The sequence below is a fragment of the Gopherus evgoodei genome, chromosome 7, assembly GCF_007399415.2.
Source record: "Gopherus evgoodei ecotype Sinaloan lineage chromosome 7, rGopEvg1_v1.p, whole genome shotgun sequence".
In the NCBI taxonomy this organism is placed as follows: Eukaryota; Metazoa; Chordata; order Testudines; family Testudinidae; genus Gopherus; species Gopherus evgoodei.
The window spans coordinates 31417195-31432301 of record NC_044328.1 but is presented as its reverse complement, the minus strand read 5'-3'; the positions used below and the strand labels follow the sequence as shown (position 1 = coordinate 31432301).

Sequence of the window (15107 nt, the reverse complement as noted above, 5' to 3'; positions counted from 1 at the left end):
AAGTGCTAACACCCTGATTTTCAGTACCCCTATGCCTTCATCTCATCACCATTGGAAACCACCGACCTCTCACTTCCTATTTCTGCCTTCTCCCTCCCAGCGCCACAGGCCCTCCGCTAAGCTGGGACTGCATTCCCCCACATCTGTGAGTCAACAACCTTATGCTTCTCCACCAACCCACTACCCTGGGAACCAGTTCCTTCCTAGTCTCAACCTCAGCTGCTGATGTGACCTCTATCTCCCCTTTCTGGTTTCTGGTCTTCAGGGAGAGGTCAGGAACTAACACCAGGAGGAAACAGCTGGGTTTAGGGAAGCAAGTTGTAGAATAAAGCATGTTCTTCGCCCTGTGGCAGGATGGGTCATGATTTGCTTCACTCTAAAGTCCTGAGGAGACCTTACCATCCCCAACGCTACCTGATGGGGCCTTGCCACTAAAGCCCAAGAAGATAGCCATTCACCAGTTGGCATCTACCTGGGAATTAGCTAGTTTTCTATGAGCTAATGAATAATCTTCACACGCTTTATGCAAAGAAAATCTGGGCATCTCAAACATAAAACAATTAGAGATTGTCCTGAGCTACAAAGTTTGGATCTGAACTTTCCTCAAATTTATGCAAATTTAGGGGTGTTTAGACCTGGGATTCTATAGCAGGTCACCTCAAGTAGCATGGAATAAAGGAAAATGGATAAACATTAAATATATTTGAAATGTCAGAAAATGGAGACTAACTCTTATAACAGAGGACAGTGAATTTATATAGATTGTATGGGCTCTACGGGCAGGAACTGTAGGTGAAATCCTGGACTTATTGAAATCAATGGGACTTTTGCCATTGTCTTTAATGGGGCAAAATTTCACCCTGTGTTTTTTCTAGTGTTTGGAAAATGCCTAACACGTTGTTGGTGCTACCACTGTCTAAATAAGTGATGTCAAAAAATAAGTCACTAACCACAAATTTGACAACACTGAGAAATAAGTGAAATCTAAAAGTATCTGTAAATCTTCTAAACAAGAATAGTCCAGTGTTTTTTCAAAAGTGGCCACTAATTTTGGGTGCCCCGTTTTTTGGGTGCTCAAGTTGAGATACCATAATCCTAATTTCCAAGATGCTGATCATCTACAGCTACCTTTTACAATGCTTCTGAATGTTGGGCTAAGGTATTTATAAGCTGGGTACCCAAAAATCGAGGGAACCTAAATCAGTGTCTACTTTAGAAAATTTTCAACCTCATGAATATAGTAGGATTTTAATACTGGAAATGTAGATTTGACTGAAAGTATCTGATTCAGATCTAAACTTTCATTATCATCTCATGTGTGGTCCTAATTGAAAGAGTAACTGTTTTATGACCCCAGGAAAATATACTTACAAAATCATCAGACCATTGTTCATCTTCATCCTCTGCATGTTCTAAACCAAACATTTGAGTTATTTATGGGAATGGAATAGTGATCACAAACATTCATCTTAGCCACTAATTGAATGGCTCTATTGCATTCCACTCTCTCTCTCTCTCTCTCTCTCTCACACACACACACACACAAATTCCTGAAAGTTTGTGCCAAACACACTTGGTTTTGGCTGAATAGTGTTAGTAATTAGAATTCTGCTTCTTTTGCTCATTTGGTTTTAGAAATTAATTGGGAGTGCTCATGAAAGAGTCCCAGGCTGATGTGCTGGACAACACAGTCCTCTACTTATCCCCAGTCTGAATAGTAGCAATGCAAGCTTCCCCATACTGCCATGCCCATGAATCCCCTTTTTAAAGGAAACGAAGAGAGAGGAAGAGCTCATTCAGCCCTCTTGACAATTCAGTTCTTGGTCTCTCTGGTGAAGTTCCAAATTGGATGCCAATTAACTATGGCTATAAAAATCACTGAACAATTATTAGATTGACAACTCCTAGTCACTCCCCACCTAGTCTGCTGCTGTTCTACTTTTTCTCCTTAACAAAACCATTCTTAACACTTCAAAACAAAGGTAAAACAATGAAGGTGTAAAATAAGCAAATATAGCTCCACTCACACTTGAAGATAATGTTTGATGCCATCATTATATTAGCACCAACATCAGATTCCATTTTTGTGGGAAGGAAACCTATTTGCCCATATTTCTTTCTTTACTTTCACTTCACAAGTCCTGAACTGGGCTGGCACTCCATCCAGCATGGCTGGATATGGAGCCTTCTCCCCCTTGAGAATGGCCGGATCCCATAGAATAGGTGAAAGCTGCTTCTGAGAGTCAGCTAGCAGGGGCACTTAAAAATATGGAGATATACCTATCTCATAGAACTGGATGGGACCCTGGAAAGTCATCAAGTCCAGTCCCCACCTTCACTAGCAGGACCAAATACTGATTTGTGCCTCAGATCCCCCCCCAAGAATTGAACTCACAACCCCTGGGTTTAGGAGGCCAATGCTCAAACCACTGAGCTGGCTATCAACTACTTCTTAGTCTTTATTCTTCCCATTGGGGAAGCTCTCCACAGTTTGCTGTCCATCATTTTACCAGAGAGAATTGCACTATAAGTTATTGGTCATGGTTCAGGATTCACCTCACCTAGAAGATAAATGTGAGCAAATATGTAGTTGTAACACTCTTAGAAAAAATATACAGTTTAAAGTTCCATTAAGCCATCCTTACCTGAAGCATAATCCCTTTGTGGTACACTTGGTGGGGGTTTATTTTTTAGCCTGTAAACAATAATTTTTACATTTATGATCCAATAAGTAATAGTTGCAGGAAGGCAACACATAAAAAAAGCTGATGACAAAAGATATCTGCAACTGAAGACACAGGTCATTGTCACAGATATTCAGCCAATTGCTGCAGGCAAATGCTCTGAAAAGAGAGCACTTTTTGGAAACAGCCAAGAATATAGAATGCAATCCGAGTTTTTTGTTAAGAACTTTTTTTTTTTTAAAGAAACACGCATACAGAGGAGCAGAAGCTACAGGCAGCATTATACATTATAGATATGTGCACATCTGTTTAAAGAAGTAAAGCTGATTGAGGCTCATAAAAATCCTAGTAAGAGGTTTATATGTGAGGTGATAAAAGAGTACAGTGCTTTCTGGTTCTAATTTACAACTTTAGATTTGCATACACTTTAAATTCCAATTGAGGCTTAAAAGTTTTCCCAGGCTGTCTCTCAGCCAGATTCTGATTTCACTTACAACGATTTTGTACATGTATAGCTACTGCAGTCAATGGAGTTACTGATTTACATTGGTATCAGATCAGATCTGGGCTCTCAACCTTTGCATTTGTCACATGTATGAGGTACTGCATGTTTGGTACAATAATGGAAGTACTAACAAAGAAAGTCTCACACCAATTATTTTTCATAAGGGAATACAATTTGAATAGCTTTGATTCTGTAGTATTGAGTGAACCAAAAGATTATTTATAGAAAGACTGAAAATTCTTCATAGGCTTCTCTTTATTTGCAACTGTGCTATGCTTACCTAGAATTTAAAATCATGCAGGTTCCTGTTTGTTTAATTATAAGCCCTGGGAGAGCACCCTCAGGAGCTTAGTGTAGTGATCTGTTTATTATTCCATTAATGATCTGATAGTACCTCATAAGAAGAGAGACATTTCTGTGAAGTTATTTAAGTCAGATCCAGTGGTGCATCTGGGCTATTACATGCTTGAGCGGAAGTAGCTGAAGCTAGTAATGTTTTGCTTTTTGTATTAATATAAAGCATTAATACCATTTGCATTAAAATGCTCTTTTATACTCATTCTTAATATATAATCCAACAATTTTCCTTAGCACTGATGAAACCACATCCTGGGTTTGAGCCAATGCCCAAGTCAATGGAGAGACTCCCATTGACTCCAATGGGCTTTCAATCAGGTCCCAAAAGAAGTGCTTCTTGGGATGTTATGTTTGTTTGCAGAGCTGAGTGTATAATTCACCAGGAATAATGTCCACAATGACTGTAACTTTTTCTTGTGCTCTTGAAGGTTTCTGAGCCATTGTGTTTTCCTTCAATTTTTTCTCTTATTTTTGTTTTTCTTAACAGTTTGCTGCAATAATTTGATACTCAATATTCAAGACTTGGGCATGCTGCTTACTTGTGACTGTTCAGCTAAGACCCACAGCTAAATGTTGTTTCTGTTCCCTGCATCTGACTGAATACCCAGATGTGCAAATGTTAAGATTTGGTTTCTGCAAATGATTTCTTCCACAGTTTGTGCTAGAGAAACTCTACTGCACATATAGTTGTAAAAAGTGAACATACATGTATGCATGGTGCAGGCATGGCCAAAATACATTCATTACCAAGCTCAAAAAAATATCTATGGACAGGTCCGGCGCTTCCATTTAGGCGGCCTAGGCAATCGCCTAGGGCGCCAGGATTATTGGGGGGACGGCATTTTGAAGGGGGTGGGGGAGGCGGCAGGCGGCTCCGGTGGACCTGCTGCAGTCGTGCCTGCGGAGGATCCCCTGGTCCCGCGGCTCCAGTGGAGCTGCCACAGGCATTCCTGCGGATGGTCTGCTGCTCCCGCAGCTCCGGTGGACCTCCCGCAGGCACGGCTGTGGCAGCTTCACCGGAGCCGCGGGACCAAAGCGCAGGGCAACGAAATGGATGTGCGCGTAGGGCGCTAAAAACACTAGCGCCGGTCCTGTCTATGGAACATTTTTCACAGAGTTTGCCCAGCTCTCTTCATTAGTGGTGTCAGAAAAAAGTATAGGTAGTTCTTCCTTGCTGAATGGTTACTAGTGCCTGACAACATGAGTATAACTTATCCTGCAGGCAGTATGTTATTAAGCATTCTTAACAGCATTATTCCAGTATCTCATCCAGGTTAGCACAGGCATGTTAAAAAGAAGAAACCAGGGCCACTGCCAGGGGAAATGGCTGATGCTTTGTCTCAGGTCTAGGTTTGATGGAGAGGGTGGCCTCAAATTCAGCAGGCTGCTCCATGCTGGATTTGGGCTGAGGTGCACAAGGACACCATAGACAAAGGAAAAGGATGGAGAGGAAGCCAATAGGGACCCTTCTGAGGGAGAGGGATGTGTGGCCTGGCCCATACTGTAGGTGTTCAGACAATAAATTAGGAAGGCTTGCCTCAGTATTTTGACTGACACTGTAAATCCTGGCTGTGGCCCTGGCAGAATATGTAAATATGTTATAACAAAAGAATGTGAAGCACAGAAGAGCTCTGTATCTGAGCCATCTATCATGCCTTGTGTGGTTCTGAAATAGCATACCGATCCCAAGTATTTTTCCCAGTTTTGCAAATTAAGGCCACTTGTTCATTTTGGAACCTAAATAGCAATAGAAAAGAAATTATGTTTCTGTCACAGAAATGAAACAATTTATGGCCACATCTGTATTTGTTAGTCTCTTCAAATATGTTAGTTATTCTAAAATTCAAACACAAACCCACAGAAAAGTTACTTCACCGTATTAATATTATTTAGTGAGTGTCAAAACTGTGGAATCCTGGTCCCATTGATGTCAGTGGGAATTTTGCCATTGACTGGAATGGGGTCGTGATTTCACCCACTATTTTTGCAATATGCAAACATAAATGACATGATTCCCGTTCCTGGGAGCTTACTGTCTAGTTACAGTACATTTATAATACTTTTATTCTTTAGGGCTTCTTTTTGTAAGCAATGGCAATGGGCATGATCCTGCTCCTGTTGAAGTTAATAGCAAAACTCCAAATGATTTCAGAAGAGGATCAAGTCCTGTTCTTCAAGGGAGAGATTATAGTTGTTTTTTAGCATATCTTTTATCTGCAAAATAGGCAATTACATCAGAAGTGATTCCAAAAAAAATCACAGTGGTAAACAATTTCACCCACTTTGAAGGTGCCATAAATATACTCTGTTCCGTATTTAAGTTACATTTGATAGAGTTGTGAGTTAATCCTTTTGGAAAAGTCCTATAGACCTGAATAGGGATTTACAGAAATTACTCAACTCTGAAATATACAGGCTGAAATCCTGACCTCCCTAAAATCAATGGCAAAGCTCCCATTCACTTCAGTGGGGCCAGGCTTCACCCATAAGTTTCTTAGAGAATGATTTTTTCTTTTGTGGAGGTTTGTGAAACATCCTACAGAATTCCATAGCTGAGATATAATTTTCAATTCTATAAGACTCATCCAAAAGAAAAATAAATCCAAACAGGTTTTTGAGAATGTTTACAACTGTTTAAAAAATAACATATCACATCTTTCTGCATCATTAGTTTCACTAAATAATCAGCTGGTATTTGAGGCATTTCGTTTAATATGAGACCAGCACTGCTTTAGCAGCTTTGCACACCATACACTAGATAGCAGCTAGCAGGCAGTTAAGTGAATGAATGACTTCAATTTTAAAAAGTACCATGGTCTGAATCTTCCTCTCTGCAATGTGCTGAGCACTCTGAGGCTGATGCAGCAAAGCTCTTTGGCATGTCCTGAACTTTAAGCATAGGAATACTACCACTGAAATCAGAGGTACTACTCAGTTACTTGACGTTGAAGGGTGCTTTGCGGACAGGGTGTAAGTGTAAGTGCTTTGCAGACAGGGTGTTTAATGAACTGCAGGACTGAACCCCTGAGCCTTGTCTTGACACTGTGTTCCTAGAATACTTGTTTTTAGAGAGTCCACCACTTGTGCTAGAGACTGGCACTTGCTCCTCTATACCCTGCATTTCAGCCCACCTTTCCCAGCTTTTAAGAAACAGCTGAAAAAAAAATTGTTTTCAAAAATGTTCTTTAATTTTACTATTGTTGGCCCTTTCATACAGGATGTGTCCTTTTCTTCTGGTCCATTTTTGCTTACAGGGTGATTTTTTTTATTATATTGCTTTCTTTAGTTGATGTTATGTTTTTACTACATTTATTGTTGTGCAGTGCCCTGGGTGCACTACATAAATCCAACTATTATTAAAAAATTAAATTCATTGAACCTGTCAAAACTTTGTCAAAACTCTGAACTAGTGCTGTTAAACTGATTGATAACAAACTGATCCCAAATTGGAATCTCATGATAGAGTGGAATGTTTCATTGCTGCTTTGAAAGTGTCTGGTGATAAAGAAACTCTTTAAAATATTTATGAAGCTGCCCATGAGTGTTATGAATGTTCTTAGTACGGTTTTACATATTTTCTTTGCATAAAACAGTGGTACTGTAATGTTTATGGCTACATGATATAATACTGTTGACTTTAATGGACTGTCCCATTTATTAACAAAAGGCCTTGAGCATCAATAATAAGAAATCTGAAACACATTACATTGGTACATAAATGGAAACACAAGTTTCCTATTGGTTCAGCTAAGATACATGTATGATTATACTGTTTCTGTTTTGTTACCTCTTTCTTCATGTGCTTCAGTTTGTTTCCCTGACTAGTTTGCAATATTATAGACTCAATGCACAGTGTGTAAGATACCACAGTTCCAGTTGCCATCTGCAGGATTGTATGAAAACAGGAGGCACAGTGAGTGCTACAGAGTTATGGAGCAGAAGAGATCTGAAGTCTATGGGTGTTTTGCTTGTGTAAGGCATGCAGGATCTCAGGTGTTGCGTCATCTCAGTAGCTGACCATGTGGGCACAAATGGCATCTCAAGGAATGGACAGATTCTGGTTATTGGCAGCCTCTTTATTTCACTTACTGCTGCTGGCTTTGTCAGTGAAGTGTCACTGATGTCCCCAGGAAATTTTGGAAAATCATTTTTAAGTGGAGACAGTTCATCAGATACTTCATCTAAGGCTTGATCTGCAATGTGCTGAGTGTCCTGAGCTCCCATACCCTGCCTCAGCGAACTACTTAAGCATTAAGGGTGAAATCTTGACTCTGTTGAAGTCAATGGGAGTTTTGCTATTGAATCTCATGGGGCCAGGATTTACCCAATTGTATGCTGAATCAGGGCCAACTGAATACAATGGGAGTTGAGGGCACTCAGCACCCTGTGGCATAAAGCCCATAACTTCTGTTTTTTATTTCCCTGTTTTGAAATATGAAGGACATGGACATAGAAACAGACTCTCTTTTGCTTACAAATCCTACTATACCCATTACTTGTTCTATAATTGAATTTATAATCCCCCCGAAATCATGATCTCCACAGGACCTAAAGCTCCCAGCCTATAACCAGTTATGCACATGATTAAAGGTAAACATGGGCATGTTAGCAAGATATGGGGCCAAATTTTTGGTTTCACAGGAAGATTGTGACCTAGGTTGGGGAATAAACAAGAAGAGCAGATAAGCATTTAAGAAACAAAAAGTCTGGTCCCTGATTCTCTTCTCTATAGTTACTTATATTCATACAACAGGACTTACAAACACACACACACAAGGAACAATCAAATATATTCTGATTTCTTCTCAACAAATAATTTTAAGTAGCCTAGAATATGAGCTCTCTGAGGCTGGAACTGTTCATTTGTTTACTTATCTATAAAGCACCTATCCCAATGGGACCCCAATTATGACTGGGGTCAGTAGACACTGTTTTAATACAAATTAATAATAAACAGAATGTATTACAGGAGCACTCGGTCAATCTTTAAGGCTTGCAGTATAAATGTTCTATGAATAATATATGGGATGAATTCAGACCTGGTGTAAGCATGTGCACTTATACTGACGTCAGTGAAATTGGATCCCACTTATAGCTGACCTGCATTTGAGCCAACATATTTTTCATTTCTCTTTGTAAAGACAGGTGTCCACAGAAAACATATGCTGCATCAAACAAATTCAGTTTTTGTCCTATCACGTATCCATATCTTTGAAGCCTTGTCTTTCCACAAAATCTTGACATTCTAGAAGACTTGGGTCACCTCTATGCAGAGAAAGCAGCCACAGTCCACAAAAAGAATCAATCATAGGGTTGGAAGGGACTGCAAGGATATAGTCTAAAAACATAATGAGACATTAGCTCATTTCCACCAGGTCCTGTCTGCGAACCTTGGAATCTTCTATTCCTACTATTATTACAACTCCTGCCTTTTTATCATCTAATGATATTTGGTGTTTTTCTTGAGGCCCTAGCTCCATGTGAATATGAGAATCTCAGCTTTAAAAAAACCCAGTAAGTTTCTAGCCCTGAGGGTTTAAGAGAAAAGCATGAAAACGTGACCCCAGTGCATCTCAAAGGCAAATTAAAAGGAAATTTTAAAAAAATGTTATTTTAAAGCTATCACATGATTGTTGGAAGCTAGACCTGTGATTTTGAATACTTGTTTCTGGCAATACTTCCCTACTCCATGAGGAAGCTGCTTATTTCATAGTTTCCTGGTTACTATTGAGCTCTATGCTGGGTTCACCATTTAATAGAACCCTTCTCCAGCCTGCTCTTCTGGTAACTGGTTCTTTAAATCTGGGAGCATTGGGCAGCTGCAGCCCTAGAATGGCCATTTTGTATCTGACTGATGCAGGCTGCACCTCCCACCCTTTCAGCTTGTAAGTACATTTAGATTTTATTCTTTCCCCCTTCTTCATAAAGAGGGGCACATCATCAAAGCCATACACCTCCAAGTGAAAGCAGCCATGGTAAAATGATTTGTCTCTGTAAATTATAACTCTGAGATCCGTCTCTTGTTTTTGTTATGTGCTTTCATCTTTGAGACATTTGCTGCTGATGCGCTGTGATGTTATTAAGTCTAACTGCTCTAAAGCTGTTACTGTGATATTTTTCTTTATAAAAGTTAGGGTTTTGATTCTGCTCCATGAGGGCAGCCTCCTCATTATATCAAGGTCCAGAGCTCTGCACTTTGTACCTACACCATGTTAAACCTGCTGCAAAGGCAAAGTATGTTTGAGTTACTGAAGGCTCTACCAAACTGACAAAAGAAGTGCCAGTCAAAAGTAAGAGATGTTTAGCCCTTCATTTGTGCTGTTGTGCCCATGTGTAGGCAATGAATAGGTATAGATCCTATGTAAAATCTGAATATGAGATTTTCTGCAAGCTGAAGCAATACTTAATCACAACAGGGTGAATGAAGGAAAAAGTGTAATGGTTAGCTTTGAATTTCCCTGCTTCATTCTCATATGTATCATCAGGTCAAAGTGAGGGAGAGCGCTATTACACAACTGAGTCCATTTTCCCCACATAAGGAAGACACTCCCTACTTAGCAGATACTAAAATAATACTTTCCAATCTCGAATTTATCCATCATGGTTGCTGTTACTTAAGCACAGTGTTCTGTGTGCTTCTATGTTTCCACTGTGTATGAGAGCTGCATCGATAGACTATATTGAGTTATTCTGTGTGGTGTTGTCCTATCATTGCAAATACTTCCTGAAAACCTAGTAAATAACATTTTTTTAAAGTTCATTAATATATCTTGTGTACATCTTTCTTACACCTATAGTAAATGATCCATGGATTATCAATGAGAATGTCACATATATATGTTAATCCCATGTGAAAGATATGTTGTATTAAAAATTAGTTTGCATGCTTAATAGCTGTTGTGCTAAAAGATGAGTCTGACTTTGGAAATAAAGGATGTCTTATTCATATAACCACGCATGAAGAAAAACCGGGCTTTAGCTACTCGTACATTGTGATTATTTAATGATAAATCATTCTGCAATTTACTGCTGGACTAAGAATTTTAGGTTAGGGTTTCAGTGTTATGGGTTTCTTTTAAAACTTCTTATTATGTATGGAATGTTCAGGATTGAGTTTTGAATATTATGGCTGATTAGTTGCATGAAGGTAGGAGTTCAAATTAAAATTAAATTGTAGGGGTAGTCTGAAAATAGGCCTAAAGAGAAGGGGGACACACAAACATGCCTGGGAGAATCAACTTCAATTAATACATTATATATAGATATTGTTCAAACTGATCCGTCAGCAGTTTACACTCTAGAATAATTTTGGGCTTGATTCTGCAGCCCCTTCCATTGATATTAATGACAATCCTGCATGTGGAGCAGCTCTGCAATAAAGCTGTTATTAGTATATGTCTATCCAGAAACACACACTCCTACTCTCAAAGTGGTCATACAAAATGCTAGATATTCTGAGCTTTAAACAAGGTACAATTATATCAGCATCTATAACTTACTTTTTGAATTTGCTCATTATTCCAGTTTCATTTTTCTTGATATCATGTACCATCTTTTGAAGCTGCCTGTAAGATATTGGACAAAACATCATGAAAATCGTATAGTGTGTGGCTGATAAGGCTATTTTTTTTTAAAGTATTACAATTATTTTCCTTTCAGTGTAATTGACACATCAAAAAGAGTTTGTTCACTATTAAGTATTTCACTTGCTACAATCACTTGTACATATGCAATATTTTTCCACCTTTCAACAGAACCCTTTGGCAAGCTCTACATTTGGGGAAAGAAAGATTATCCTTCTAGAGCAGAGGTGGGCAACCTATGGCCCACGGGCCACATCCAGCCTGGACCCCGGGCTCCTGGCCCTGGAGGCTACCCCCGGCCTCTCCCCTGCTGTTCCCCCTCCCCTGCAACCTCAGCTTGCTTGCTGCGCCACTGGCGCAATGCTCTGGGCGGTGGGGCTGTGAGCTCCTGGGGCAGGGCAGCTGCAGAGCCTGGCCTGACCCAGTGCTCCAGGGAGCGCAGTAAGGGGACAGGGAGCGGGGTGGGGGGGAGGGTTGGATAGAGGGTAGGGGAGTTTGAGGTGGTGGTCAGGGGGCGGAGGTGTGGATAGGGGTTGGGGTGGTCGGGGGGAGGAACAGGGGGTTGTATGGGGGCAGGGGTCCTGGGGGGGCAGTCAGGAAGGAGGGGGGGATGGATGCGGCAGCAGGGGGCAGTCAGGGGTAGGGGTTCTGGGGCAGTCAGGGGACAGGAAGAAGGCGTGGTTAGATGGGGCAGGAGTCTAGGGGGACATCAGGAATGAGAGGAGAGGTTGGATGGGGCGGCAGGGGTCCGGGGGAGGTCAGGGGACAGGGAGCGGAGGTGTGTGGATGAGGCAGGGGTCCCAGAGGGGCCATCAGGGAACAGGGGGCGTTGGATGGGGCAGGAGTCCCAGGTGGGGCAGATAGGAGGTAGGGGCCGGGCCATGACCCCCTCCCCAACTGGCCCTCCATACAATTTATGAAACCCAATGTGGCCCTCAGGCCAAAAAGTTTGCCCGCCCCTGCTCTAGAGCCCAAAGTTTGGTGAAGTTTAAACAGCATTCTAAGTCCAAGCAAATGGCTGAAGCAAAAAAGCAATCAAGATGCATCACTACCTAGATTAAAGTGAGAAACTTGAATCTGTTTTGCAATATTTTCAGAAAATGGAGCGACAGTTTTCTATATGTGTGGTGGGAATTCTCTCTGGTTTCTAATCTATATGAATCATCTAGATCAGTGCTTCTCAATCTCCTCCATACCACGCTCCCTGTGTTACAACAGAAAAACAATTTTCTTCCAACCCTGCCTCCTATCTCATCTAACAGTCCCCTTGTGTAGTCATGACTAGAGCTGGGCAAATAATTGATTTTTTTTTTCTGTTTGCAAGCAGTTTCTCCTCCCTGCCCCATTATTTTTATGTGACCCAAATTGAATCAGAAAATTCCTGACAAATGTAGGCAAATCAAAATAGTCCAGTTCAGATGGAGGAGTAGGTGGGGGTCCCCCTTATTTAGCCGAGGGGTTAGGGTACTCATTCAGGATGTGGGATGCCCAGTTTCAATTCCCTCTTTTGTCTGATATGGAGCAGGAATCTGAACTTGGGTCTTCCACCTCCAAATAGAGCACCCTAACCACAGGGCTAGAGAGTATTCTAAGCAAGGTCTCTCTTCTTTTGAAGCTGTTTCATTTTGTATAAAAATTTGAATAGTCATTGGAGCAGGGACTTTAACTGGGTGACCCCCACCCAAAAGAGTGCGATAACCACCAAGCTACAGAGCCATTTTCACTCTCTCTCTCTGCTGCTTTGTCAGGCAGAGGGGGGATCTGGACCTGAATCTCCAACATGCTGGTTGAATGTCCAACTATGAACTAAAAGATATAAATGGGGACCACCATTACCTCTTTCTCCTCCAGCTATTTTGTGAATGGCGCCAAAGTCAAGAAAAAAAAATTGCCAAAGCTGTTTGTGAAATTCGTGTCAAATGTTTCAGATTGACCCAAACTGCATTTTTGGAGAATAAAAGATTTGTTCAAAAATCTTCGCCCTACTCTAGTCATGACTGTTAGGCGGAGAGCCCATGATCTTCTAGACTAGGGGTAGGCAAGCTATGGCACCAGGGCTGCCCGGGGGGGGGGCAAGAGGGGCAATTTGCCCCAGGCCCCCACAAGAGTTTTTCAGGGGTCCGGGAGCAGGGTCCTTCACTCGCTCTGGGGGCCCCGGAAAACTCTCACGGGGCCCGGGCCCCTGGAGCTTCTTCCGCTCCAGGTCGTCATCGGCAATTTGGCGGTGGGGGTTCCTTCCGCTCTGGGACCCGCTGCCGAAGTGCCTCGAAGACCCACGGAGGGAGTCCTTCCACCCCAGGACCCACTGCTGAAGTGCCCTGAAGACCTGCGGCGGGGGGTCCTTCTGGCACGTCGGCGGCAGGTCCTGGGGCAGGTCTTTGGCGGCAATTCAGCAGCGGGGGGTCCTTCCGCCCAGGGACCCGCCGCCAAAGTGCAGGGTCTTCGGCGGCAGGGGGCTCCTGCCCCCTAACACCCCAGACCCCCTGAATCCTCTGGGCGGCCTTGTATGGCATGCATGTCGAAGGTGGCATGCAAGCTCATTTTCAGAGGCACTCACACTGGCCGGATCCTGGCCACTGGTCCAGGGGGCTCTGCATTTTAATTTAATTTTAAATGAAGTTTCTTGAACATTTTAAAAACCTTACTTACTTTACATATAACAATAGTTTAGTTATATATTATAGACCTTCTAAAAACCTTAAAACGTATTACTGGCACCAAAACCTTAAATTAAAGTGACTAAATGAAAACTCGGCACACCACTTCTGAAAGGTTACTGACCCCTGTTCAAGACTATGGTTACATGATCTGATATTTAGGGCTAAAGCCAATTTATCTGAATGTCAGTTAGTGCCATTGGCTTCAGGAGGAATACTCCTGTGAGTAAGGTAATTTGAGTACCACTTAAATGAAATAAAGCTGAGTTCTTAACAAAAAAGAAAATGAATTAGGTACTCAAGGTTACTCCAATGACACAAAGTAACCTCTTTGTAAACATACTCATTTTATAAGGAAAAATGAGTTAAAATTTTAATACGGAGAGTACAGCCTAATACAAACTTCTATAGAGAGACCATTTTATTTAGTTTTCTTTGTTTTCTCCTCAGGATACTCTAAGAGAAAAATTGCACTATACTAGATAAAATCTTCAGATCAAATCATGACTAACAGGAAGAATAAATGTGATTTTAAAAAATGGTCTTTTTGAAAGCCTGCCTACAATCATTAGAAGTTATCTCATTCCATATTTTATTTTCACTTTGTTATATTTCCAAAGGAGGAGAAGTCCATTAGGAAGTTGTTGTAGGGTTTGCCTACATAGACCAGTAAAATCCTCAAGATACAACTGTATGGTTTTAGAATCTTAATAATCTGAAAGTCTTAATGCAGAGAAATATTGAAAGGGCAGAGTGATAGGTGAGACTTGCCAAAACAAAATGTAACTTCCAGCTTTATCCTCAGTAATTTTGGGTGTCTCTTTAAACTAATTAAAATCATTTTCAAAGGAAATTGGAGTTATTTGAGAATCAATAAAACCAAATTGGAAAATAACGTAATTTGCCTAGCAGGTGTGTAATTACGTATGTGTGGGCCTGAAATCAATGGCTCAGGCCCTGAGTTTTTGTGTAATTAGCATGTGCATTGTGTAGTGGTTAGAGGACAGGACTTAGATTTATTGAGTTTTCTCCCACGCTCTGCTATTGATTAGAAGTGATTTTCTCAAATGAGTGACAGCTAATTTTTTGGTGCTTTCATTTCCTTATATTTGAAATGAGAATACTCCTACTTATGGTACTTGTTTAACAGGAGTGTTCAGAGTTTAACTGAATAATATTGTTTAAGCACTTTGGGATTCTTGGGTGGAAAGCACTATAAAAGAGCACGTTTTATTTGTATATTAACAAGGCTTTCTTGATAACTAAACAGAGACGTGCATCCGACGAAGTGCGTATTCACCCACAAAAGCTCATGCTCCAA

At 41.1% G+C, this 15107-nt stretch overlaps 1 protein-coding gene across 7 annotated transcripts in view; it reads right to left on the bottom strand.

Moving 5' to 3' along the window:
- BLNK (B cell linker) overlaps positions 1-15107 on the bottom strand; it is a 168591-nt gene that overhangs the window by 36056 nt on the left and 117428 nt on the right. For 5 of the 7 annotated variants that reach the window (XM_030570035.1, XM_030570034.1, XM_030570033.1 and 2 more), the window contains 4 exons: positions 11046-11111; positions 5227-5283; positions 2646-2695; positions 1372-1412 (listed from right to left, as the gene is read on the bottom strand). In XM_030570035.1, the coding sequence (XP_030425895.1) occupies positions 1372-1412; positions 2646-2695; positions 5227-5283; positions 11046-11111 (214 nt within the window). The remainder of the gene's footprint in view (positions 1-1371; positions 1413-2645; positions 2696-5226; positions 5284-11045; positions 11112-15107) is intronic. The other 2 variants (XM_030570036.1, XM_030570038.1) reach the window with 1 other exon arrangement.